This window comes from Grus americana, chromosome 5 (genome assembly GCF_028858705.1).
Source record: "Grus americana isolate bGruAme1 chromosome 5, bGruAme1.mat, whole genome shotgun sequence".
NCBI lineage: Eukaryota > Metazoa > Chordata > Aves > Gruiformes > Gruidae > Grus > Grus americana.
This window is the reverse complement of record NC_072856.1, coordinates 22,520,634-22,547,382: the sequence shown is the minus strand read 5'-3', so window position 1 is coordinate 22,547,382 and position 26,749 is coordinate 22,520,634. Positions and strand designations below refer to the sequence as shown.

Below are 26,749 nucleotides of genomic sequence, written 5' to 3'. Positions count from 1 at the left end.
AGTGGTTGCTTCCACCATTGTAAGAACATAACACTTGCCTTGGCAGGTTTGTGGGAGCGTGATGTAGTCGATTTGCCATGCTTCCCCATATTTATACTTCAACCATCGGCCTCCGTACCACAGAGGCTTTACCCGCTTGGCTTGCTTGATGGCGGCGCATGTTTCACATTGATGGATGACCTGTGAGATGGTGTCCATGCTCAAGTCCACCCCTCGATCACGGGCCCATCTATATGTCGCATCTCTTCCTTGATGGCCTGAGGTGTCACGGGCCCACCGAGCTATGAACAATTCACCCTTACGCTGCCAGTCCAAATCCACCTGAGCCACTTCAATCTTGGCAGCCTGATCCACCCGCTGGTTGTTCTGATGTTCCTCTGTGGCCCGACTCTTGGGTACGTGGGCATCTACATGACGTACCTTTACAACTAGCTTCTCTAGCCGGGCAGCAATATCTTGCCACAATGGGGCAGCCCAGATGGGTTTGCCTCTGCGTTGCCAGTTGTTTCGCTTCCACTGCTGTAACCACCCCCACAGGGCATTGGCCACCATCCATGAGTCAGTATAGAGGTACAGTGTTGGCCACTTTTCTCTTTCAGCAATATCTAAAGCCAGCTGGATGGCTTTCACCTCTGCAAACTGGCTCGATTCACCTTGTCCTTCAGCAGCTTCTGCAACTCGCCGTGTAGGACTCCATACAGCGGCCTTCCACCTTTGATGCTTTCCCACGATGCGGCAGGACCCATCAGTGAAGAGGGCATATGGTTTCTCATCTTCTGTTAGTTTATTATACGGTGGGGCTTCTTCAGCAAGCGTCACCTCCTCCTCTGGCGACATTCCGAAATCTTTCCCTTCTGGCCAGTCTGTGATCACTTCCAGAATTCCTGGACGACTGGGGCTTCCTATTCGAGCCCGCTGTGTAATCAGTGCAACCCACTTACTCCACGTAGCATCGGTTGCATGATGTGTAGAAGGAGCCCTCTCTTTGAACATCCAGCCCAGCACTGGCAGTCGGGGTGCCAAGAGGAGCTGTGCTTCAGTGCCAATCACCTCTGAAGCAGCTCAAACCCCTTCATAGGCTGCCAATATCTCCTTTTCCGTTGGGGTGTAGCGGGCCTCAGATCCTCTGTATCCCCGACTCCAAAACCCCAGGGGTCGACCTCGAGTCTCCCCTGGTGCTTTCTGCCAGAGACTCCAGGTAGGGCCATTCTCCCCGGCTGAGGTGTACAACACATTTTTTACATCTGGTCCTGCCCGGACTGGCCCAAGAGCTACGGCATGAACTATTTCCTGTTTAATTTGTTCAAAAGCTTGTCGTTGCTCAGGGCCCCATTTAAAATCATTCTTATTCCAGGTTACGTGGTAGAGAGGGCTTACTATCAGACTGTAATTCAGAATGTGCATTCTCCAGAAACCCACAACACCTAAGAAGGCCTGTGTCTCCTTTTTGTTGGTCGGTGGAGACACGGCTGCTATTTTGTTGATAATATCCATTGGGATCTGACGCCGCCCATCATGCCACCTTATTCCTAAAAATTGGATTTCCTGCGCAGGCCCCTTCACTTTACTTCGGTTTATGGCAAAGCCAACCTGCAGCAGGATTTGGATTATTTTCTTCCCTTTCTCAGAAACTTCCTCTGCTGAGTTGCCCCATACAATGATGTCATCAATGTATTGCAGGTGCTCTGGGGCTTCACCCTTTTCCAGTGCAGTCTGGATCAGTCCATGGCAAATGGTGGGGCTGTGTTTCCACCCCTGGGGCAGTCAATTGCAGGTGTACTGGACGCCCCTCCAAGTGAAAGCAAACTGTGGCCTGCACTCTGCTGCCAAAGGGATCGAGAAAAATGCATTAGCTATATCAATTGTGGCATACCATTTGGCTGCCTTTGACTCCAGTTCATATTGAAGCTCCAGCATGTCTGGCACAGCAGCACTCATCGGCGGTGTGACTTCATTCAGGCCACGATAGTCTACCGTCAGCCTCCACTCTCCATTGGACTTCCGCACTGGCCATATGGGACTGTTAAAGGGTGAGTGGGTTCTGCTGATCACTCCCTGACCATCCAGTTGACAAATTAGCTTGTGGATGGGAACCAGGGAGTCTCTGTTGGTGCGGTATTGCCGCCGGTGCACAGTTGTGGTAGCAATCGGCACCTGTTGCTCTTCAACCCTCAGCAACCCTACAACAGAAGGGTTCTCCGAGAGACCGGGCAAACTAGACAATGGTTCAATTTCCTCCACTTCCAAGGCAGCTATTCCAAAAGCCCACCGGTGGCCTTTTGGATCTTTGAAATACCCTTTCCAGAGGTAGTCTATGCCCAGGATGCACGGAGCCTCTGGCCCAGTCACAATGGGGTGCTTTTGCCACTCATTCCCAGTTAGACTTACTTCAGCCTCCAACAGAGTCAACTGTTGGGATCCCCCCGTCACACCAGAAATAGATATCAGGTTCCACCCCTTCATAGTTCGATGGCGTTAGGGTACACTGTGCACCAGTGTCCACTAGGGCTTTGTACTCTTGTGGGTCCGATATGCCAGGCCATCGGATCCACACAGTCCAATAAACCCTATTGTCCCTTTCCTCCACCTGGCTGGAGGCAGGGCCCCTCTAATCCTGCTCATCATAGTCACTACTCACCTCTTGCAAAAAGGACTTAGAAGTCCCTTCAATAAGTGCGATCAGGCCTTTCACTTGGTCTGGGGGGCTGCCCAGTGGAAACTGGAGCAGCTTTCTTTCTGGAAGAGTCCCTTTTTACAGCTGTCTTGCCTTGTAGCTCATGTACTCGTGCCCGCAGGGTTGAGGTAGGCTTCCCATCCCATTTCCTCATGTCTTCTCCGTGGTCACGCAGATAAAACCACAGGATATCTCGTGGTGTGTATGCTCTATATCCCCTCTCCGGAGCAGAAAAACGCTTACTCCTAACAGCTGCAATACGGGTCTGCGCAGGTGGGGAGTAAGATATATCCTCTCTGAGTTGCCGGACATCCTGGGACAGTTTCTCCACAGCCGAGACGAGGGAGGAAGAAAGGCTCTCTTCATATTGCTGGAGTCGGCCAGCCACTTCGTCCACTGTGGGTGCCTCTTCACTTTTCCAGTCGATGACTGCCAGTGAGTTGGCGTACGATGATGGTGCACTTCATACAAATTTTTGCCACATGGGTCGGGTACACTGGACTTCATCGGGGTCTGTGGGCAACTGTGCATTGTCCGGATCATAATAAATCATTTCCCTCACAGCTAATTCCCTCAGATATTGGATACCTCTCTCCATGGTGGTCCACTTGCCTGGCCGACATACGACATCTTCGCTGAAAGGATACCTTTCCCTCACACTTGACAGGAGTCGCCTCCAGAGGCTGAGTGCCTGTGCCTTCTTCCCAATTGCCTTGTCAATGGCCCCTTCCCTAGACAAGGAACCTAGCTGCTTGGCCTCCCTGCCCTCCAGTTCCAGGCTACTGGCCCCGTTATCCCAGCAGCGGAGCAGCCAGGTAATAATGTGCTCCCCTGGAAGGCGGCTGAAATCTTTCCGCATATCTCGCAGCTCACTCAGGGACAGGGATTGGGTGATCACTTCTGGTTCTGGCTCTTCTTCTTGTTCTCGTGATGGTCCCGGTTCATCATCATCTTTCACTAAGCGAACCGATTTCCTTGTGTATTTCTTTTTGTGTATAGGGGCGACTGATACTGGTATGGGTTGATCTTTTGGCTCGGCTGTGGGGCCTGTTGCAGGGGTTTGGGCAGCTGCGGGGCCTGTGGGTCTGCTCTCTCCCTCTGGGTGGTGCTGTCTACTCTCAAGCAGTGTTTGATAGATTGTGGCCAGGGCCCAGCCCAGTGCAGTAAGTTGTGTCTCCTTAGAATACCCACAGCATTTTCCTTTCAAATATTCTACCATTTTATCAGGGTCTTGCAGTTGTTCGGGAGTGAAGCTCCAAACCATTGGGGGTGAAAAGGTCTCTAGATACCCACCCATAGTCTCCCACATGCCATGCCAGCCCTGACCATTCGGCCTTGGGGAAGATCCTTGGGTGTTATTCTTGAAACAATTTTTGCTAACCCTGAACAGAAGTTGGAAAGCATGCAGGAGACATAGCAATAGGAATATACTGGCCTGAACATTCCAAGGGTATTCAAAATTCTCAAAAATTGTTGTAACCAACCAAAAGGGAAAAGGGGAGGTGAAAGAGTGAGAGAAGGTATCCCCCCATCTTTCCCATAGATTGGGTGCAATTATTAATCAGTTCTGAAAGATACTGACCGAGGTACAGGCCTGACAGAAATGCAACATACAAGTACCAGCTCAGACTCATGACCGTCGATGATATCTTAGCATAAGTCATTATCACACAATACAACAACATGAGAACATGAACCCCTCTCCCAGAGCTGATAAACAACGCCGCAGGGATTACATAAACACAGGTTTACAAACCAGAGCCATGTGATCAAACAGAACATCATTATGACCAGCAACTGTTTCAATAACATTAAAGATGCTTATAACAACTTTGTTTTAACATATTTGGGTCAAACTTGTCGTTATCACAACCCCTCGAGCCCCACGTTGGGCGCCAAAAAGGACTGACGTGGTTTAGCCCCAGCCGGTAGCTGGGTGCCACGCACTGCTCACCCACCCCTCCCCCGGCGGGATGGGGAGGAGAACGGAAAAACAACGGCAAAGCCTCGAGGGTTGGGATAAGGGCAGTTTACTGGGACAGCAAGGGAGAGGGAAACAATCAACAACAGTACTGATAACGGATATTCACAATGGGTGATAACAAAGAACAATTTACCGATCCGACGACCGACCGACCAGATGCTCAGCCTGTCCCGGAGCCACCCCGAACCCGCCCCTGCCTGACTGGCCCCCTTTTATGGTGAGCATGATGTCACATGGTATGGAATAGCCCCCGGCCAGCTTGGCTCACCTGTCCTGGCTCTTTATGACATTAACTCTGTCCTTGCCAGAACCAGGACACAATCTTACTCAACCAAAACCCTCACTAATTTCAATGACAGTGCAGTAGCACTGAGCAAGCAGAACTCTTCTGTCAAACTTAGAGAAAATAACAACTTACTTGCCTAAGTGTGCAAATTAAGATTTGTAACTCATCTTGAAAGTCCAATATGTCAAACATTGTGGTCTTCCCTATCTATGCTTTCTTCAATTTCTACCGCCAATTAACAAGGGCATTTTTGCTGCTGAATCCCCTCTCCTTCACTGCAAGTGTTTCCCCAGGGTAACTCACTCGTGTCTAAGGACTCATGTCTTCCTCTTTACACCAGAACAAAGATTCAGCTGGTGCAGCCTTTTCCCCTTATGTCTTTGATCTTACCTTGATTAAATGACAAATAATCAGCAAAAAGTATTGTTTACCTCTTTTTTCCTCTTCAAAAAAAGGTCAGCTTTTACTATATTCAGTAATATGGGCTTGATTCATTTCTCACTAATGCCAGCTTCCTAAGGAAATTTCACTACACCATGTCCTCAGCTAGGATAAATACATATTCCATGGACTGGGACAAGTAACTTCAGTGGGACTATTTCTGACTTAAAAGGGTAAACTCTTAAGTCCCAATTAATACTTTTGACTGCCATTTTTTGATACTTCCCTTACTGTAGTATGTTTAAAAACTAGACAGGAAAGGACTTTTTTTTGTATGCACTCCTTCAGGGGCAAGACGAATGACTGTTACTCTCAAGTATATTTCAGCCACTCTCACACACCTGCTTTAGCTTAATGTACAGCAATACTTTTTCAAAACTAACTCAGCTCTTACTTTTCAAAAGTTTAACTGTTCTTTTACTACATCAGTATGTCTCTCTTTTTCCTTAATGGGACCTGTATGTTCTGGTTTTATGTAGTGTTTATCTGTATCAATATCTATGTCTCTGTTGTGCTTTAGGTAGTGTCAGTGTTAGAAAAGGGGCAGTATTTCCTGTTTATACCACATTCACCCCAGCTGATCATTTAAAAATATGTATTATTCTTCCACGGTTCAACAGTGCTGCTGCCAGATACCTTCTCCATTTGAATATTATAATGCAGTCAGTAAAATAACAAGGCAAATGTGCACTTGACCATTTCAGCAGCCTGTCATGAGCAAAATCCTGCTTCTTCCAACAGATGATGATAAAAAAATATCTTTAAAAAATTCAGAAAACCATGACAGAAATCTTAGACCAGATCCTCAGCTGACATTAACCAGCAGAGTCCTATTAAGGGAGTTACACCTCTTAATATCTACCAGGGATCAAGTGCTATCTATCACTACCAAGCAATGTCAACGTACTAGTTCTAACAATAAAGAGTGTTTATGTGGTGGGGGAAAAAACAGCATCGTAAAGGCACAGGCTGTACAACTGATAGTATTTTGCAATTATTATTTGACAGTGTATCAGGATATAAAAGCTGGAAGACTTTTCCAGAAGTTGATAAAGGTGGGCCTGCTTCCAATTGCTTCAGAAAATCTACACTGTCATTTGCAGAATGCAAATTGAGTTACATTTCAGAAACTGTGTTTGAGGGATAGTTTATGAAGAGCTTTAAATTAGACAGTAAATAATGGGAGAACGCTAGTTCAACATGTACAGGAACTCCACACTTCCTTGAGTCTTGGGTACAATGAGCAAAACTTTGAACCTTAGCTAAAAGAAACAGAATGTATTTGAGTTTATAACTCTAAGCAAGCACTGTATTTGTTAAACTTGTGGGTTTTTTTTCTTTTTTACAGTCAAAGGAACCACAAATGTGCTTAAATTCATCCTCAGCATGAGGGAACTACATTAAATACATATGTTGGGAGCACTTTAAAAGAGCACGTGATATACTAATAAATCAGGACAGAATTGATTTTGAAAACCTTCTGTGTACTTGCATTCCAGAAGAATTCAGCACTAGCAGGTTAGTAGATAAGCACCGTAAGACACAAGTGAATTGTATATAATTAAAAGCATCTGACATTTCCATCCAAAGTATTCCTTTCTTAACAAATAATATCATAAAAAGTTTACAGCAGGTGGGAACAAATTAATAAAATGTCAGAGATATGAAAAATTTTTAAAATGCTTGATTTGGGATATTAAAATTAAGACATTCTTAATGAATCTTGAAAAAGGCCTGATTTTTTTTAAAGGCAAATACCTACTTTCTTGAAATTGGGCATTTCTATGTAATTTTATACTGGACACAGAAAAGCACACAATTCTATAAAGAGTTCGGCACTAAATTGGAAGTGAGGTCATTTGATTTCTGTTTCTAATTGTCCTGTTGAGCCACCATATGGCTCTGCTCTCTGACATTATTTGCTTTCTGTCATTTCCACATCGGGAAAAGAGGGCTAACAGTGCTTCCTCACCTGATGAAACTTAGCCAACAGCTGCATTTAGCACACTTCAATGCCTTTCAAGGCAAGGTGATGAGCTAGAGCAAGAGTTCATTCTGTGTTACTGCTTTTTATAGTACTACAGAGTTCAACCATAGCCACTATAGGATGGAATCTATATCAAATGATCAACAGCAAAATTACTATTTCCCTTTTCTACATTCTAGAAAATCTAGGTTATGAAACAGTATGAAAATATATTTTTTCCATCTGAAACAATCTTTTGAAATTGTTTAGTAATACAGGCATCACAGAAAAGAACAAAGAATTGTTATTAGAGAAGCACTGTTGTTCAAGGGCTGTCAAAGTTTCCAGGAATCTGAGTGCCTCTGTCCTTATCTGGTGCTGCCAGTGAGCTACTGTGCAAACGAACTCTGGTCATTTCCTCTCTTTATGCCTATTTTTTTTCTGTCTATACAATGGAGATTAAGTAGTTTGCATGGCAAATACCACTGAGATCTAAGGACAACAAATATCCATAAAACAGATCAGCTATTATTATTTCAAAAATAATCTGTTTGCATCCTTATGGCTGGGGTTTTTTTCTACATTTAGGGGCTCTGTATGATATTTGATTTTTTACTATATTGAATGAAGGTTACATAGAGATAGCTACTGAATTTATGATCAATAGAAAATTGCAATTTTTTTCTCCCAACCAATTCTTTCCAATGATCCAGCAGAACACATCAATATAAAGCTCTGAATTGATGCTGTTTCCCTATTTCATGCCCTGTTTAAGTTCCCTGGGGATGACAGATTAATTTAATTAGTTTTATTGAACTGCCTAGTTGCTTTTATTGGCAAATCCACTAACAGGAAGAAGGCTGCAAATTTCTCTTGGGGTTAGCATTGTCCTACTGGTCCATTTTTAAAATTAAAGTGAATTTACTGTCATTTCTTATATAGTTTTCTGCTATGCTTTCTGCTGTTAAGACTCACATTTGTAAAGTGCCTCCACTGACACTTATGTAGGAAGTTTAAAGTTGTTGTTTTTCCTAAATGCGGTTAACGAAAAAAGGAAGCAGACGGCTACCATCAAATGGACTGTGAACTAAATATATCGCTCCACTCTCACTGGGGAATTAAATTAATCTGATCACAACACAGAATATGGCTCTTGCATGCCACCTGGAAGCAGAGAAGTGGTCAGCCACTTTCTAACTTCCTCCACTTGACAGCTTGCTCGGCACACAAGCATGAAAACAACAGCACTGAGGCTACGAGGTATATATCCAAGGTTCAGTTTGCTTAGAGATTGGCCTGCTCAAAATCCTCAGACTTCAACACACTGCCAGGCAGTGTGAGGTATATGAAACAGAGCAAAATTAACAGCAGGAATGGACTGAATTTAATCCCAGTTGTCAAATGCCCAGGACCATGGAAAAAACATCAACCTAAACTTAGGTTTGGCTAAGAATTTTATTCATGGCAGCATTTTTCTATGCAGCTGACTGATCCAGGATCCCTTATTTTTAGAAGTGGGAAAGGAATAATTTAAAATCTAGAAGAAAAATTTGAAGCTTGGACCATTTTTTGGTTGGTTGGTTGCTTGTTTTTTTTATAAGGTCAAAGGAGATATCTTATGCTCCCTTAAATTTCCCAATCTTCCTCCGAGTTTAGAAAAATGAGCAGATGCTGCCTTCTAATTTTGGACATCACAGTTCTTCAGCAGATTTCAAACACTCTTCCTAAGGTTTGAAAGAGCCTCTTTCCCTGTGTGTCACTTTTTTTAGTAAGTGGGGATTGGATCTATTTCCATGAGATTTTGTCCAAAGTTGTTCTAGAAAGCGTTTAGTTCTGAAGAGACCACTCATTGACCACATCTACAGAAATCTGTGTCATCGATACCTTTGTATCCTTTGATTCCTTTGTAAACCTTCTGAGGCTTCTTCAACTGCACAGTAAAGAAATCACTCTTAAGATTTTTCATTGGACTTAAAAAATATAGTGGAGTTGTACACCCTCAAAGAAAATGCCAGTTAGCCATTTTATTCTCAGATTGTTTTTATACTCAAAGCTAAAAGAACAAACTAACAAAACTAAATATGTAACTTGGCATAAGCAGAAGAGGGTTCAGTGATTCTAAAAGCAGCACAAATGAATGTATTAAAATAAATGACTAATAAAATGATTCATCTTACCAATATCTTTGCTTTGGATTTGCACAAGAGGTGGTCATTTTTTTCCAGATGCTGAAAACTTCTGCAAAGCTTTACAGTGAGCATGAAAAATTTCATCTTTAGGGACATGTGCTCTAATTAATAAATTATATGCCCATGGGTTTACCAGCCCTTTCACGTATCTATTCATTTTGTTAATATTATCCTTTTGACAAAAAACATACTTTGGATACTATACATAGGAAAAGTAAGAGACTTACTAAAATCTTAACCTAGCCCTCAAGTGTCCTTCCAATACAGAATCAATAAAAAAGGTTAAAAAGTTTCCCAATATGGAAGGAGTGGTCCCATACTTTTCAAATATTATGCATTTAAGATACAAAGGTCACGTTCTTTTAGAGTTTTAAATGCTCAGCTCAGAGTTTTAAAATGACATTTCAATATCCATGTCCCATCAGATCTTGTAGAAGTGAGGTAAAAGACTTACTATAGGATTTACTTGTCAATTAGTCTATGAACTCTCATTCTGTCACAGCACCAAGCACATTTTAAAAACCAGAATCATTGGGTTTTTAGGAATACTAAAATCAGGAAGATTAAACTCCTATATCAAAGATACAATTTTATGGTCCAACAAAGTTATAACGTATCTGTGTGCTATTTAAACCATACACATATAACTAAATGAATTACACAGAATTTAGAAGGACCTTATTTTGACTCCAAATCTTGTTCTATTTGAGCTAAGAGAATATTTTTTCAAATAACGCAAGGAAGAATAGGATCTCTATTCTTACTCTACAGAGGGGGTTATTCCAGGCTGACATTTATAGCCTCAATGGGTTCTTTTTAGATAGGCCAAAACAGTCAAGGATGCTTGGGTTTTTTTACTCAAGGTATATTATTTTCAGTTTCACTGTGTGTAAATTTAACTAAGGAAGAAAAATTAAACATTAGTTAGGAAATCAGATTCTTATGAGAAGCTTTCAAGAACAATGTAGAAACTCCTAATGAAAATATCCTTGCAATCCCAACTAGAGAGCTAGTACAAATTCATGCACAATTGAAAATCATCTTCTATAAATATGGTACTCTATGAAATCAGTGGGATCCAATTAGTTGTGTGTATGTCTTCTGTTTCCAATGTTAAGGCAGCCAAGAATCCAGCAGATGATGTTTTTCAAGGATTTTTTTAAGAGCTCCTATATATTTACACACATGTGGTGGGTTGACCCTGGCTGGGGGCCAGGTGCCCACCAGAGCCGCTCTCTCACTCCCCTCATTCACTAAACAGGGGAGAAAAGGCATAACGAAATGCTTGCAGGTCGAGATAAGGACAGGGAGAGATCACTCACTAATTATCGGCACGAGCAAAACAGACCAAACTTAGAGAGGGAATTCATCTAATTTATTACTAGGCAAAACAGAGTAGAGGAATGAGAAAATACAATCAAGTCTTAAAACACCTCCCCCCACCCCTCCCATCTTCCCGGGCTCAACTTCACTCCCGGCTTCAACCTTCCCCCCCTCAGCGGCACAGGGGGACGGGGAATGGGGGTTACGGTCAGTTCATCTCACGGTGTTTCTGCCGCTTCTTCATCCTCAGGGGGAGGACTCCTCTCATTGTTCCCCTGCTCCAGCATGGAGTCCCTCTCACGGGGTGCAGACCTTCAGGAGCAAACTGCTCCAGCGTGGGGTCCCCCATGGGGTCACAAGTCCTGCCAGCAAACCTGCCCTGGCGTGGGCTCCCCTCTTCACGGGTCCACCAGTCCGGCCAGGAACTAGCTCCAGCATGGGCTTCTCACGGGCCACAGCCTCCTTCAGGTGCCTCCACCTGCTCCGGCGTGGGGTCCTCCACGGGCTACAGGTGGAATCTCTACACCCCCTCATCCTTCCTCCATGGGCTGCAGGGGGACAGCCTGCTTCACCATGGCCTTCACCATGGGCTGCAGGGGGATCTCTGCTCCGGCGCCTGGAGCACCTCCTCCCCCTCCATGTGCACTGACCTTGGTGTCTGCAGAGTTTCTTACATCTTCTCACTCCTCTCTCCAGCTGCAAAAGCTCTCCCTCTCTAAGTGTTTTTCTTCTTAAATATGTTATCACAGAGGCGCTGATTGGCTTGGTCTTGGCCAGCGGCGGGTCCGTCTTAGAGCCGGCTGGCATTGGCTCTATCAGACACGGGGAGCTTCTAGCAGCTTCTCACAGAAGCCACCCCTGTAGCCCCCCCGATACCAAAACCTTGCCACGCAAACCCAACACAACACACAACTAAATGGGCTTGGTTATTTGTGGATACAAATAACTATCTCCATCTATAATTACGCAGGACTGTAAATTCTGACATTAATGCTCATTGTACAAAGATTTAATGTGTGGATCAACTCCATTATCAGGCGAAATTCAGAAAGGTAATCTGAAAATGGTCAGATTTTACTTGACAGTAACCACAAATATATCCCCACAGTAAATATCAGAACTCATACATAAAAAATTTCTGGAGCCTATAGTCTTATTAAGCTATCACAGTTGCTTAAAAAAAAAAATAGCCAAATGACTATTTTTCAAATGCAAAATTAAGAAACTAAGAATGTGAAATTTCATAAAGTATTTTGCACTGTTCTGATGCTAAAATGCCTTGTGCTTCAAGTGGGATTTTTGCAGGTCATTAGTTTATAATGCAAACCAACACCTTTGAGTATTTTTAAAGGAAAATGAAGGTGGGAGGAAAACAAGCTGAGTTGTTTTGTTTACACCAGCATAGGAAACTGCATTTTTAAGCATTTGATTAGGCTAAAGCTCCACTTTTTATATGGTTTTAGTGGCAGATGCTATAGTGACAACGAAAGTGACTGAAATACACGCTGAGGCTTTTTGCAGGTAGCATCATGATTATGCAGCATGCTTCTAAGATAGGAGCTATCCCCAGTGTATCAATCATACATAAAGAAGACCAGAACCTAATTTTCAGTCCTCATATCTCATCCCCCAGTGTCTCCTTTCTCTTCTATTTTTTATTGGGAGGAGACAGAAGGTTGCCACAAGATTATTTCTATGGCAGCTTCCACTCCCACACTGGATTTTTGCTCAGTGCCTGTGACTGACATTTAGTTCTGCCTGAAGGACAAGGACAGGACAGACTTCTGAGTACCAATCAATGGAGCATGCCACATGCTGTAACTGAAAAATACAGTGCTTCTGCAATAAGATGAGGACATCATTTTTAGTGCAAAGCTGTGGTAAAGAGAATTTTAAGTGAGTAATATGTAGCTTGCATTTATTTTTATGGCACCTGACTTAATATGGCCAAAAGAAAGGAACCTGAGCTACAGAATTTGGATCCAGATCCGAAATGCCTGTAATTCAGCAATGCTCAGATGAAGATTAAGCCCCAGCTTTTATTTCATCCGCAGAGCACGAGACCTTTTCAGCGTAATCATCCTAATCTGATGTCCTGATGTGTCTTCATTCAAGTTATCTGTTAGCTTGGCACACGTGACCGCACAGCACAGCAAGCCAGTGTTAGTAAATCTGTGAAAGTATCCAAATAGCACATCTCTAATTTTTTGACATCTCATACTATTAAGTATTTTCCTTAGGCTCTTCTTTTATGGAATCTTCTCTAGCAAAACAATGCAGGACATACTTAAGAAAAGCCTATCTTTCCAAGTAGTGCAGGCTCCCCCAGCTCCCTAAAGCAAGTAAAACATGGTTAAACACCTGTAGAGACCTACTTTAGCAGTCTGTGAACCAAGCTAAGGAAAGTTATCCTTAGGGATCCCACTGCTGACAGGAGAAACAAAAGCATCACAAGGATTTGCCTAAGGTCACAAAGCAAGGAAGCAGCAGAACACCACTAAATACTACTGCTTCTCTTTTTACCTTCCCTTCTGGCTGTGATTTCTAACGGGAGATTTGGGAAGTTACATACCTTTCAAAAGATAAGTGAATGCATTTAGAAACTCTTCATATGACTGCTCATGGCTATTAATAAATTGATCAAGGATGCTGTTGTTTAACAGCTGTTCTCCCATGATCCGCACCTTCACAGTTGAACAGGTATATCTGCTTTAGTAGGCTGCTTCTGCAATAGAAAGAAAAGAGCCATATGTACCTGTAGGCAGAAAACAAATTAACTGAAGAGTCCCTAACTGACATAGATGAGCACCAGAACGTCAAATTTTTCTTCTCTCCTTGTGAAGTTCTGACCGTGTCAGTGGGACTTTACACAACATTTCCCCCAAAATTCAAGTGGACTTAGTAATTTTAAGTGCAAAGGGAGAGACTGTGATCATCTATGCCTGAAATTTATGTCCTCAGGCAATATGGGCCACTGAAGTGCCAACCTATCTCAGTGGTGTTCATTCCCCCTCATTTTAAGTTGTTCAGTCTTACAACCCCTGCCCTCTTTGCAGAAACAGTGACACCACTCACTAGGCATGTGGATTTAACAACTGGGACACCTGTACATTCAAAACTTGGACTGAATCCATCATTCTGCAGGTGCACTGCTCACTGTACCATCAAAGCCACTAAACCCAGATTTTGGAGGGCATGTTAAATCATGATGAGATATGTGTGTATGCTGAGACAGCACACAGGACAGGGAGGTCATGATGGAACTGGGCAGCCACACAGGAAGGCAAGGACCACTCTCAAGAAAGGAATAAATGCTGAGAACTGAAGGATCCCCACAGAGGCTTCTCTGTACTTGAAAGCTCCACTCTTTAGTCACACGGCAACAGCTTTCCAGCCCCTCTTCATCACTTTACCAGACTCTAAGGGAGGTAATGGCCCTGAAACAGCTCTTGGTGAAGTATGCTGAAGTTAACCTTGCCCCACACTTATAAAAGCTCTGTAAATGCATTTTAACAGTTGTGTGATGCTAAATAGTTATTAATATTACTGATTTTTTATACACATAGGACTAGACTACTAGAAGCAGAAAAATACAGGTGAGGCATGGACACACATAACTGGCACATTTTCTCACAACTTAACTAAAAAATGTAAATGACCAGTTTGCATACATAAATGTAATAAAGATGCAAGAATGCATTATACACTAAATGCTTGATTTTCACGTGTTCCTGTGTTTCTTCTCTTGATTTACCATAGCATTAAGAAGTGTCTTTTGGGAATGAAAGCTTAATTCTTCAGCAAAACTTCAAATCAACTACATTAAAGAAAGGCTGCCAACTTGATTTTAAAGTTAAATAAGATCAAACAAGAATTGTTCAGAGCCCAGCAGGAAAACAAAGCATGATTTCTATTGTCAAACTCTAATTTCATTGGATTGCCGGCTTGTAAAGAAGACTAATATGCTAAAGATAAAAAAACACACACACACCCACATCAACTAGTTTAAGTTTTCTAATATTTTACAAAAAAAACCAAACCAGTATTAATCTCTCTGTGGACTGACCAAGCAGAATATAATTTACCAGACTCTCAGAGTGGTTTATGCAAATTACAGTGGTTTCAGAGGGAAGCAATGCCTTCTATTCCTCATTATTGTTCAGTTATTACAGTCATTATTTGAGGTAAATTTCATTATATGAAAGACTGCAGTGATTTGTAAGGCTAGTGTCAAAGAAAAAAACCCACATATATTTAATCAAGAAAATTGTAATAACAACCTTTTGTTTTTCTTTGGCATCTGGCGTCTAGGATCTCCAAGTCCTTTATAAACACTAATGAAATAAACTTCACAATAGTCCCATGAGGAAGAGCAAACAAATATTATTCCAAATAACAGATGAAAAAATTGAGTCACCAAAAGTTTAAATGACTTATAAACAAATCAGAGGAGGGCTGGCAATAAAGCTTAGATTCCTTTACTCTAAAATGTTCTAGGAAGCTAGAAAACTGATAAGCAATTTGGGGGAACAGTTGCATCCATAACCAAGCTGAACAGCAGCTTTCTCAGTGAATGCCACGTTCTACAGCCACCAGGTAATCAGCCTGAGATTAAACACCTGGACCAGGTTAAGCTGTAGAGGAGCAATAGTGCAGCAGGACCTTGGATAAACACCAGGTTTTGACTTATTAGTTAGCTAGAAAATGCAGTCTGAATTCAACTCGATAAAATTTTAGCCAAACTATGACTGCAAAACCCAGAACATAAGCCTCATGAAAAAGCAAGCACTGGATGCTGTTAGAATATAATCTAACATTTAATACCTGAAATCTCCTGAGGTATGGAGATCAGAAAGTCATCCCTAAAGGTTTTAAACATATATTTCACTGAGCCTACATATTTTCATCCAGCATGCACTTCAATATGTATGCATTGCGAGACACATCATCAAAACCATATTACTTTAAAAAAAAAAAAAAGTAGAGAAAATTGCCTAGATATTCCAAGCATCGGAAAAGATTACTTTCTCAAGACTAACAGCTTTTTTTACCAGAAAATGGACCAAATTTTTACCCAAGTCAAAGGAGTAAATCCAGGAGTAAATCTGCCATAGCTCATATAGTTACTACAGCCATTAGTATATGAGATCTGTTATCAACTATATCAAAGGTATTCATCTTGGGTTAAGACAATAAAATAACTCGCAATTCATAGGCCACATTTCCTTATTTTTTCTTCTGGAAAAAAACATGTTGGTACATGAGTTCACTAAATTATTCATATTTTAAGAAATCCTAAATTGGAAAAGAGGGGAGGAAACCCTATTTGTCGTTTTGGATTCCATCCCCCATTGCTTTTTATAAGAACTTCACATTTTTGCTTCAAAAATCTAAAGCAAGAAATAAAATGGAAAATGGACTGCAGAGGTGATAGTCCAACACAGACCTCATCTTCCCTTGCACAGCTGTTATTTACATCTACAGAATCATCTCCTCATTGAGAGGAAAAACCAGCTAGGTCCTAATAAAGCCTAGGTTCTGTCAGAAGAACAGCCATTCACTTAAACAATAAAGAGGAGAGACTGGCAGCTAGAACTACCTGTCCCCCCCATTTTCAATTATTTTGAAGAACTGCAGGGTGCTATTCCATTACCTTAATGAAAGCAAGCACAAATGATGGTATTTGGGAACATCTACTATCCCTGAAATTTAACATATAGTTAGGTTGGATGGAACAATTGAGGTTCAGAAACATATCTCAGCTTATCAAGGTTTTTGTATTTTTCATTTTCATTCCATTTGGGTCTTCTGCTGCTTCCCACTTACTTTATTCCTGAGTATCTCTTAAATGAATACCATACTATATCAGCTGCAGAGAAGTTTTGCGATGTGAACAGCTGTAACCAGGCTGACCAGCAGACTCTCACCTTTGCTAAGGAGCTAACCAGTAGATTCTACAAAAGTAAAAGGCTTCAGCAATCATCCAGTTCACAGACTCAAGGCAATAACTTCTTTGAACTGTCATGAAAAAAGAAAAAAATGCACAATAATGGATTGGAATCACCTGCAATTTATGAACCGGATACAATCACACCTCTATGAATGAAATGACTGCATTGTTCTGCTAGAGAGCAACTACTACTGAAATAAAAATCTTATCTTCTTTTTCCAAAAAGGCATCAAACTAACTTGGATATTTCAAGGAAAGTAAGGTAAGGATATCTGATCCTTTCCCTGTGCTGGCTCTGCATAGTTTTAGAATCAAATATCAGTAAGTGATGCATTCAAGCAGCAACTATACTTTCTTCTTTTTGCATTTCACTCCTGCTCATTTATCCAAATTACTGTAATGAGGCTTCTTGAGGCAATCACTCATTAAGCCTTGCTGCAAAATCAATTTTATTTCTCAAAATGCAGTCTTCTTCCCAGCAGTTTAAGCCAAACCAGAAATCCCTGCACTGAATCACAGAGGCAGGTCAAGTGAGTATTAGCATGATTTCAATTACGCAGTTATTAGTTCTATTAAACAATAAAAAATGCAGTGGAATATAGGCTTCCTGTTTTATGCTGCATTTTTGAGTGCTTTATTATGTTTCTTTTAAATATAATATAGGCAATGAAAGAAAAATCAAGATTTTAAATGGAAAGAGCAATAAGCTAATCCTCTCTACAAACTCACTAAAACTTTACATAATTTTATTTTTCTGCGGAAAAAAAAAAGTACTTCCCTAGTGTTTATGGCATAGGTTAAAGTCAGGTTTCCACACTATGAATTTGCTCTCCCAAAAGTCATTCGCAATAAAAACAGGGCTATTCAGAAATTTTTATTTATAGATCTCTCATAGGTTCATGGAAAATATCACTACATATACCTGTTCTCGAGATTTTATAACCTATGTCTCACAAATCAGATTGAACACAAATACATTACTCTTACACCTTATACTCTGTTACCACTGGACAATGCCTGATCTTTTTTTCCCTACAGAGCTAGCACAGTAACTACACCTGTCACAACTAACTTTTTTCAAAGGGGTCTTTAATCCTTCAGACCTAACTAACCTCTCATAAAAGAATCCTATTCTCTTACAACAAGCAACAAGCATTTCTATAACACCTCTCATCCATAAAGGTTTTACATGTCAGTCTGTACTAAAGACCTTGATTCTAGGGACTCTCTTGGCCTGGCTAGTTCAGCAACGCAAAAGCTGTCACTCGTGATGGGGCAGGCTGGTAAAGGCAATGCAGACATGAACTCTGTGGGTTGATCACTCATGTAATTAGGCAATATTGCAGGTGTATAGGCAAGTCTTAAATGTTTAGTAACTTGTCAAGGGACCAACTACAGAACCAGAGCTGGTTACTGGCTCCTAAGGATGATCTGAAAGCACACTGTGATTCAGGACATCCGTCTCCTCTCCAACCTGTTCCAGGAGCTACGTAACAGCATGCGGTCTCTTACAAAAAACTGTAACATCCCAAACTACCCTCTAGAGAGCAGTACTGTAGAAGTCACTCCGTGTAATACAGGTACCTATATATTTGTATAAAGCTTGCTCAAGGAAGCTGGTTTAATTACACAAAAAATGAGTGACCTACATCCTGTATTGTTATCAACTACAGTAAACTCAATCTGAAGAGCAGGGATTAGTACTTTTGGAGGGAAAGTATCTGATTTCCAGTCCTTGCTGTCTAACTACCCTTTACAACATTAGTGAGTCAAGGAGACTCTAGAGGAGTATAGATTTGCTACAGTATTATTACAGCGATAAAGAATGAGGTAGCACCTTTGCAAAAGGTATAAGCCTGTATCAGACAACTGCAGTCAGAATCAATTTAAGCCTATTTAAGTGCTGGCTGCTCCCAAAAAGCGACCGCCCTCTTTCCCTCTTCAATCCTTGGCTTTTCATTCCAGCCCATCTCTTGGCCAGACAAAATACCAATATAAAACCTGAAACTAAACTAAGCAAAATATGTATGCCTGTTTTAAATATGCATTTTCTGATCTGCCTTATAGCCATATGATCGTGAGTGCCTGCACAAGGGGACAATGGGAACCTGCAGTGGGAGCAAGGGAATGATGCAGGATTGCCCCTTTCAGCAGCCTGTCATAGCTGTTTATGCAACCATAAAGCATGGCCTCATCAGAAACACCACTCACAAATGGCCCAGAAAGCTGTGCTTCCTCCACGCTAGCAAAAGCAGTGTACTCATACACTACTGCTAGAACTGGAGCCTGGAGTGCAGATCATCAGCCCCCATGGTGCAGACAGACATACAAAGCTGGAACTCAAGCCTGTCCTTAATAAATGTTTGTTTTTAGCTATGGACTGTGGTCACCACCTTTAACAAACATCCCAGGATGGCACTTTGAAAGTGGACAATGTGAAAGGAGTGATTCTGGGAATTCCTGCCCCGAGACAGACATAAAGCGATTTCAGTGCAGCAGCACAGGAAGGTTACCCACTTTCCAGAAGGCAGTCAACTGTTTCTTTCTTGTCTAGACATCTGCAAAGCTACAGTTGCAAAAGAAAGCTCTCCCTGCTCTACTGTCCTGCCCTACTTTTCTCCCTCCTCCTCCCACCACCTGCAGGGAGGCAGAGCTCCTGGAGCGAACCTACGGCAGCAAGCTCTGGCCACGAGCAGGTGCGGGTCAACTGAACTGTGGGAACAAACTAAAAGAAAAAGTTTCAGTACAAAGGACAAAAACTTTCAGATGAGGTTCCTTGCAGCATCTCTCAATTCAATGTGATCTGCAACAGGTAATCCTGTTTAAATCAACTGGACATTTGCCACTGCCTTCAGCAGGAGGCCTTAAGGGCACACACTTAATGCATCAGCAATTTGCGTGGATGGGAGCTGCATCTGCTTGCATAAGTGCATTACTGAGCCTCAGAGCTGACCTTTCTGATGGCCTCTTGTGCCCAGCTCATATGAGCTCATATGAGCTTTTAAGGGATATATCTAAGGGCTTTAATTGCAAGCAAGCACATTGATCATGTTTGATTTCAGTGTCAGTCCCGTACGTGATCAGAAGGGTTTTTTAATGAATTTCCAATGGCTTCAAGAGCACTGTTCCCTTTACAGACCACCTGGAGGCCTATGACAAGGGTAATGTTTCCTGTGCACCAAGCACTCCTCAAAACGTGGTAGCCACTGTCCCCTGGAATGCGACCATCCTGGATTTGACAGTCAAAGCACAGCTGGATTCAGTCAGCTATTTTAGATGAGGCCTCCAAATAAAGCCCTGTCCCTCACATGTTAAATACTGTTTTACTGATGTTTTTAGATGAGACAGAAAATTGAAGACTGTAGGATGCTGGACTCCCTGTGCCATTTTTTCACAGGTTTCAGCCCATGGGTCCTGGCTAAATAGCCAGAATATTTGCATTCTGGCTGGCTAACCCTACACAAATAAGTAAGGCAGTCTTCCCTTTCCCTGCTGAGCTGGAGTGCATTACGGCAACCCACAGGGAGTCAGTGACATTCCAGCTCAGAGATGACTGTGTTTTACTGGCAGAAAATATGCTGAAAAGCCTGGAAATATCTCAATGCAATTTGGAATGATTTGGGATGAAGAAGATGTAAACCACATATTATTTTAAGTAATTAATTGTAGAAGAAGAAAAGCAATGGAAACAAACATTTCCATAACAGTGAGCAATCTGCTGAAAACATACTTGTTACGTCAATGTTATTAAAAGAGAAATTGTGAAAGAAAAGTCTATTTACTCATTTTTGCATGGGTTCTCTGCCAAATAAATTCAGGATGCAAATCCTAGATGTTCTTGCTATGACCTGGACAGTTCTGAACATGATCTTCCTGCCTTGTAGATACATTATTCAGAACATAGTTGCTGCAGCTCCTCCAAAGCAGTTTGTCACAGACAGTTACAGAAGACCAGCTTGGACAGACCATGTTCTCATCCAAAACTGACATGCTGTTGCCAATAAACTTTAATTTCTCCCTCTTCTCAGCCACAGTAATTGGAAAAAGAATTTCTAAAGATAAGGCATGTCAACTGGCAGAAGGAGAATAAAATGAATGTAAAATATTAAAGGAGACACAACTGGGGTTGGATTTTTCACTTAAACACTTGTATCTCTATTGCCAGTAGATCTTTGATCACAGACACAAACAAGGGTCAGACTATGTCAAGCACTTGAATAAGAAGCTGTCACATATCATCTAGGCACTACTGAAAACAGAAACAAATGTGATCTGAATGCCCTTAAATTTGGGGGAAGTTAAGTTCTTCAGCATTCAACTCTGCAGTACATCCTACTTTTACCTTTGTTTCAGAAGTAATAGATCCATATGAATACTACAGGGCACGCTGCCTTAGAGCTGCTGTATTTCAGATGAGAACCATCACCACATCCTACCTGCATTACAGTTATTCAATGACTCAAGACAATTTTCGCAAACATTAGGTATGTTTGTTTTGCTGTACTAATCAAATTCCATTTCAAGCTCTTTCTACTTCTATTCGCACAGCAGTTTCAAATGGGAGATGAGATATTTCTAAATACTGTGCAGCAGATGTAACTCAGGAGTGGGTGAAGTATGGCTAGGAAAACAAAAGCAGGGAGCTATGAAGAGTAAACTGTTTTCCAGGTTTTTCTGTTTATTTGCTGTGCTATGTTATGCAAGTGGCTTATCCTCTGTGCCCCTGCACTGCTGGCTGTTGAAAGGATATGTTCCCAGAGGACTTCCCAGAGTCTAATTATTTTTTGTTGAAGAAAAGCACTGTGAAACTGATGAAAAATGCCACAGAAGGGTGCAAAGTTTTATTAGTCTTTTAAGGTCTGATCAGAAGGCCACTGAAGTAGAAAAAAGACATTCCTAACAACTTCAGTGGACTTTGAATTGCACTTATAGTCAGCCCTCACTCACTGGGTTGCATGCATTTGTCATTTCCTTTGCCCTGTTTCAATGTCACTACCTACTTGCAGCAGAGCATTCCCGGGGAAAGCAGTAGTACACCAATCAATAGCTCTTTTCTTTTACTAGCTATTGAGATTATTTTTTCTTTGAACTCAAAAATTACTTTACATTACATTTTTCTATTCCAATAGCACTGAAATATTCCAGAAAAGATCATGAGCTTGACAGGTTTAGCAGTGTAAAAAATTAAACTATAAAGGAGTGTACGCTGCAGCCATTTACAGTCTAACAGACATCTACTGTCACTGTGGTCTGGTTCTACTGCAAAGGGTTAAAGCTTCTGGAGGCTGGTGGGTTTCTTGCTGTGCCATCTGAAGACAAGACAGGAAAGAAAAAAACGGTCACAGCCAGTTAGCCACAGTAGACCGAGTTCTCAGGAGCACATCTGCAAATTAAGCAGATAGATTCCCCACCATCAGGCTGTGTCTCCATGCCACAAGCCCCCTGTGCTGTCAGAGAAGATTCCTCAAAGTGCTCACATTTGAATCCCATTTACATAGAAAGATTTTGGAGGACGCAAAAAAACTCTATCAGCCAGGTATGTCTAACTTATTGTTTTGCCCAAAGCAAACTTGGTGGATACACTTAGTGAATGTTTTGAGAATACTATATAAAGACTTCCTTCCTTAAGCCTGTTTATGGAGGACCTCAAAGTTCTGTGGATGTCTGGATATGATTTTGATTGTGAAGAATTTGGGAACAGCACTTGCTTTTCAGGGGTATGCTTTTTCATTTTGCAGTCAGGAAAAAAATATACAATGTTGCAAAATCAATTTAATGCTACCGTAGATATCTGTGTTCATGCCAAGTTAAAAATAACTTCAAACTAATGACAGAATTTAATGGTCAACCATGAGCATTTACCAGCTAAGACTCCATACTATCCTGCAATCCATTCTCTCAGTGTCCAATCAGTGCTGTTCAAATACCTTACCTTTGTGTAAATGAAAAGTGCTTTGGGTTGGCTACAGTTCATAAGATCAAATCAATCATTATTTGGTAGCATTCAAATTATTGTGAAACTATTATGAATATGCTATTTTTTAATGTTGACAAATATTAATATGAAATGGCACACTAAACAACAGTACTGATTATTCATTGTTCTGCTGTTTAAAATGGTTTTGTTGCCTAATCAGGTAACAGGCAGAGCACATAGGTGAACAAACAATTACTACATAGGGTCAAAGATAACAATAAGTAGTAAACACATTTTGGGAGTGACTCAGTGCCTAAACATAGTAATGTAGTGACATTTTATATACCCTAGGTTTACTAGGATCTAGGATACAGAACCTATGGGAGACTTGCTGCCTTCCATAGCAGAAGCTAGAAGACAAGAATATCCAAAGGCATATGAAATGTCACTTGATGTTTAGGCACCTGAATCCTACCCCATGTTTCTAAACCACATTCATCCTATACTTCTCAGTGAACACTTAACATAGTTTCTGAAATAATACCCCACATACAAAATGGTAACTATGTCAATCTATTTCCATACTAAGCACATTTCAAATTACATTAGCTAGTGCTTTTAAAAAGCACCTTCTCCCTTCATTTGATCCTTCTGTAAATAAATCTCCCAATGAATCTAACCAAATCTGAATTCCTTGTAATCTCTTCTTGCTATACAAACAACTATTAACTAAAAAACCCACCTCAAAAGCATAAGTTTGATTTTAAAATAAAATAGGGGAAAATACTAGTTTTATTCTATTAGCTTAGCTTCTAGCTCAGATCTCTACAGTTAACTTCTCAAATGCAAGGGTTATAAAAGTAATGCTGAGATTCTCACTTGTTTGTATAATCCTTGGAGCTTGATCTTTTATAAAAATACCAAATATGATGAAGCATGACTCAAGTCACCACAACTGGTAATTGTTTATGTAACTCTACCCTTCTCTATTTATCCATCTTTACTTCTGGTATTGTCTTTTCCCCTCTATCTTGTGCTGTACCACAACAAAGGCATTTGTCTGTTTCCCTCCACACTAGCACTAATGTTAATCCGACTCCACAGTGACATGGTTTTCAGCATAAAGAAAAAAAAAACTTTAAACGTTAGATTTCTACCTTCTGGGTTCCCTGAAGCTGCTCAAGGTCAGATGAGCGCTGGCCCAGAGGAATCCATGGCGCTGGAAGGTTAGAAGTCAGCATAGGCAAAGGTCAACCACACTGTATTAACACACCATAATGAGCATGAAACAACCTGGTAAGCCAAAGCAATTTCAGCAAGTGCCTAAGGAGCTACTTCTGTAAGAGAATCTGGGATAAATATTCTCTCCATTACTTTCTGAACTGCCTGCTTACGTAAAGTTTAAGAAATATTAAGGGATACAAGGAAGAAGCGTGTTTATTTAACCAGTAAGTTCCATGTGTCTATCAATCTCACTTTTAATCATTTTCATAGGTCTTTTCTCCACTCTGTGTCTGCAACAGTCTCTTCAGACAGTATACTCTTCAGAACTGAGTACCGTTCGATATTTGGGAAATAGTTTGTGACATTGTGAACACTAATAATCGTCATATTTGGAGATTCTTTATGTAAAAATATAAGATGAATGCCAACATTGCAATTAAATTGTTTGCCATTTTTAATACTCTTGTTAGACTTCAAATATAAACAAGCAGTCAAATGTAGAACACTAGTGTTACAAAATACAGAACACTGACTTACAGATGTGCTTGGGACATCTTCAGTACAGAAGACACATTATTTTTCTAAAGATCCTGTAAAAATAAAGCAGCTAAGTAACCACACAATATGAAAGAAGAGAAAAAGGAAATCTAAACCAGTAAACCCAACTTAGTGCAAGCTCCTCTTTAGCAACACCATTTTTGAATGGCTATAAGAAACAAGCAGCAGAGATTCCTGTTTAACATATCACCTGAAGGTAACTCAGCAAATATTTCTTCATGCAAATAATAAGAACAAAACCTGCTGTGTATAATGACATGCTCAGAACAGGGTTCACTAATTTAATTAACTCGTAACCAAACTTCACCTACAGTGCAATACTTCTGAAAAGGAACCTAAACGTAGAAAAAACTATCACCTTCAGGGCAGAGGCATTAGGACTGGCTGCACAGTGAACAGAACTTGACCGTGATCTTCAGATGATTCAACAATGTGCAAAAAGATAAGACAGCTATTCCATGGATTATTTTTAAACTAGATGCAGTAGTGGCTATGCCTACTCTGTGCTCTGGCCTAAGCACATCTGACCAGGCTCACCTACCTTTGAAATCTTTTAATGGCAGATCTGTATTTTAGCACAGCAGTTCTCATACCAGGAAGCGGAGCAGGCAGGCAGTACAGAATGTGGTACAATGGTTCCTACTGTGATTGAGAACATGCACTGATGGCAATTTGATGTAGTCAGTGTCATCAGTTCCCATGATTTTAGAGTGACTCTCACTGTATATTATGTTGATTAGGAGTCCCCAGGTCTTGATGTCACAGAATTAGAAGACACTGACCCTTCCTTAAAAAAGAAGCCCTTTGTGTCTTGTTTTTGTTGTTACAGTAAAACAAAAAGCAGGAGCAAGGAAAATATGAATCCTAAAAATTTCAAAACAAGGAATTATATTTTAAAATGTGGAGCATTGGGATGGGTTTGTTTTTCAAATATTGTATTTGAAAGCTAGTTCATACCTTTAAATTCTGGGGATTTGGCAAAGGCTGGGACAGAGAACTTGGACATTTACTAAAAGGCATAACTCTGCTGTTACTAAAGGACAGTGCCAATGAACCCGGAAGTTAATTCCTTTGCTGGTGTCTGTGCTGCCCAAACCTCTTTCAGGTTTTTATCCAGGCTGATTATTTTATCCTGGTGATTATCCAGGCTGACTACATAAGCTCTTTTAGATTTTTGAACAAACAGGTGAAAAAAGTAAAAGACATCCCTCGAAACCTGCTCACGAAAGCATGAGCAAACAGCAACCACCAAAGATAAAGAATTTGATCACACTATGAAAATACCTGGCTGCGAGACTCCCGAGCCACACAGTTACCTGGAGCAGGCTGTTCAGCACAAGCGTGCGAGATTCACCCTGGCGCTAAGCGCTTCTACCTCTGCCACGTCAGTGATACCTACATGGTTACAAATACAGCTGGCATCAACTGCTCCTAAATGTCTTCAAAAAGTCTTGATGTTTGCCATGTAAGCCTGCAAAATGTCCAACCCAAGTTTGTATGCGGTTGTGTACATACTTGCTTCAGCTCACTCATTACAGAGCACTACAGCACGTTCCCGTCCAGAGGCCGGGCTCAGGGGCCTGTATGGGGGGGGACCTCCCCACCCTTCCCACAAGCGGGCTGCCGGTCTCGGGGAGCAGGCGAGCCCCTCGGCCCCAGGGACGGAGCGAGGCACAGGCAGGTGGTCGCCCCCAGCAGGGCCCAGGGGCCTGGACCATGGGACCCGCACCCCTTCTCCGCAGATCCTGCGCTGCCTGCTGAGGCGGCCTGCAGCACCCGGGGGGGCTCCAACGCACCAACCCGGCACCGCCGGCCGCCCCGGCGAGAAACGGGCAGGAAGTAGCCCGCCTTGTGTCATACCTGGCGCTGGTCCCTGTGCCCCCGGGCGCCTCGGAGCTGAATCCCGTCGCCAGGAGACCCGCCCACTGGCGGCCCCGGCCCCGTGGCCCCACTCACCCGCCGCCTGCCCGCTAACCCCTCCAGTCCAGCTGCCTCACGCCCGGGGACGGGACGAGCCGAGCGGCGGCCAGGCAGCCCAGCGCCGCGCTGGGCCAGGCCGGGCCGAGGGGCCGAGCGAGAACTACCAGCCCCAGCAGGCGGCGGGGCCGACGTTTCCATGGGAGCGGCCGGGCCCGAGCGGGGCGGTGTCCCCAGCGCAGGGCTGCGGGGGACTGCCCAGAGGCCTCGCGCGCGGATGTTCGGCTTTTACGAGCTAACAGGGCATAGTCTGTGCACAA

General features: G+C 42.0%; 1 protein-coding gene across 25 annotated transcripts in view; it reads right to left on the bottom strand.

Moving 5' to 3' along the window:
* IFTAP (intraflagellar transport associated protein) overlaps positions 1 to 26,614 on the bottom strand; it is a 55,626-nt gene extending 29,012 nt beyond the window's left edge. For 8 of the 25 annotated variants that reach the window (XR_008577280.1, XR_008577282.1, XR_008577281.1 and 5 more), the window contains exons 1-5: positions 26,373 to 26,614; positions 24,492 to 24,544; positions 23,888 to 23,949; positions 16,791 to 16,881; positions 13,436 to 13,588 (exon numbers count right to left, since the gene is read on the bottom strand). Coding sequence is in view for 21 of the 25 variants with exons in the window: in XM_054826686.1 (XP_054682661.1) it covers positions 13,436 to 13,538 (103 nt within the window). In the remaining 4 variants the exon portion in view is untranslated. Of the gene's footprint in view, positions 1 to 13,435; positions 13,589 to 16,790; positions 16,882 to 22,033; positions 22,123 to 23,887; positions 23,990 to 24,491; positions 24,545 to 25,828; positions 25,984 to 26,372 lie in introns of all 25 variants that reach the window. The other 17 variants (XM_054826691.1, XM_054826690.1, XM_054826692.1 and 14 more) reach the window with 17 other exon arrangements.
* Positions 26,615 to 26,749: the final 135 nt, after the last annotated feature.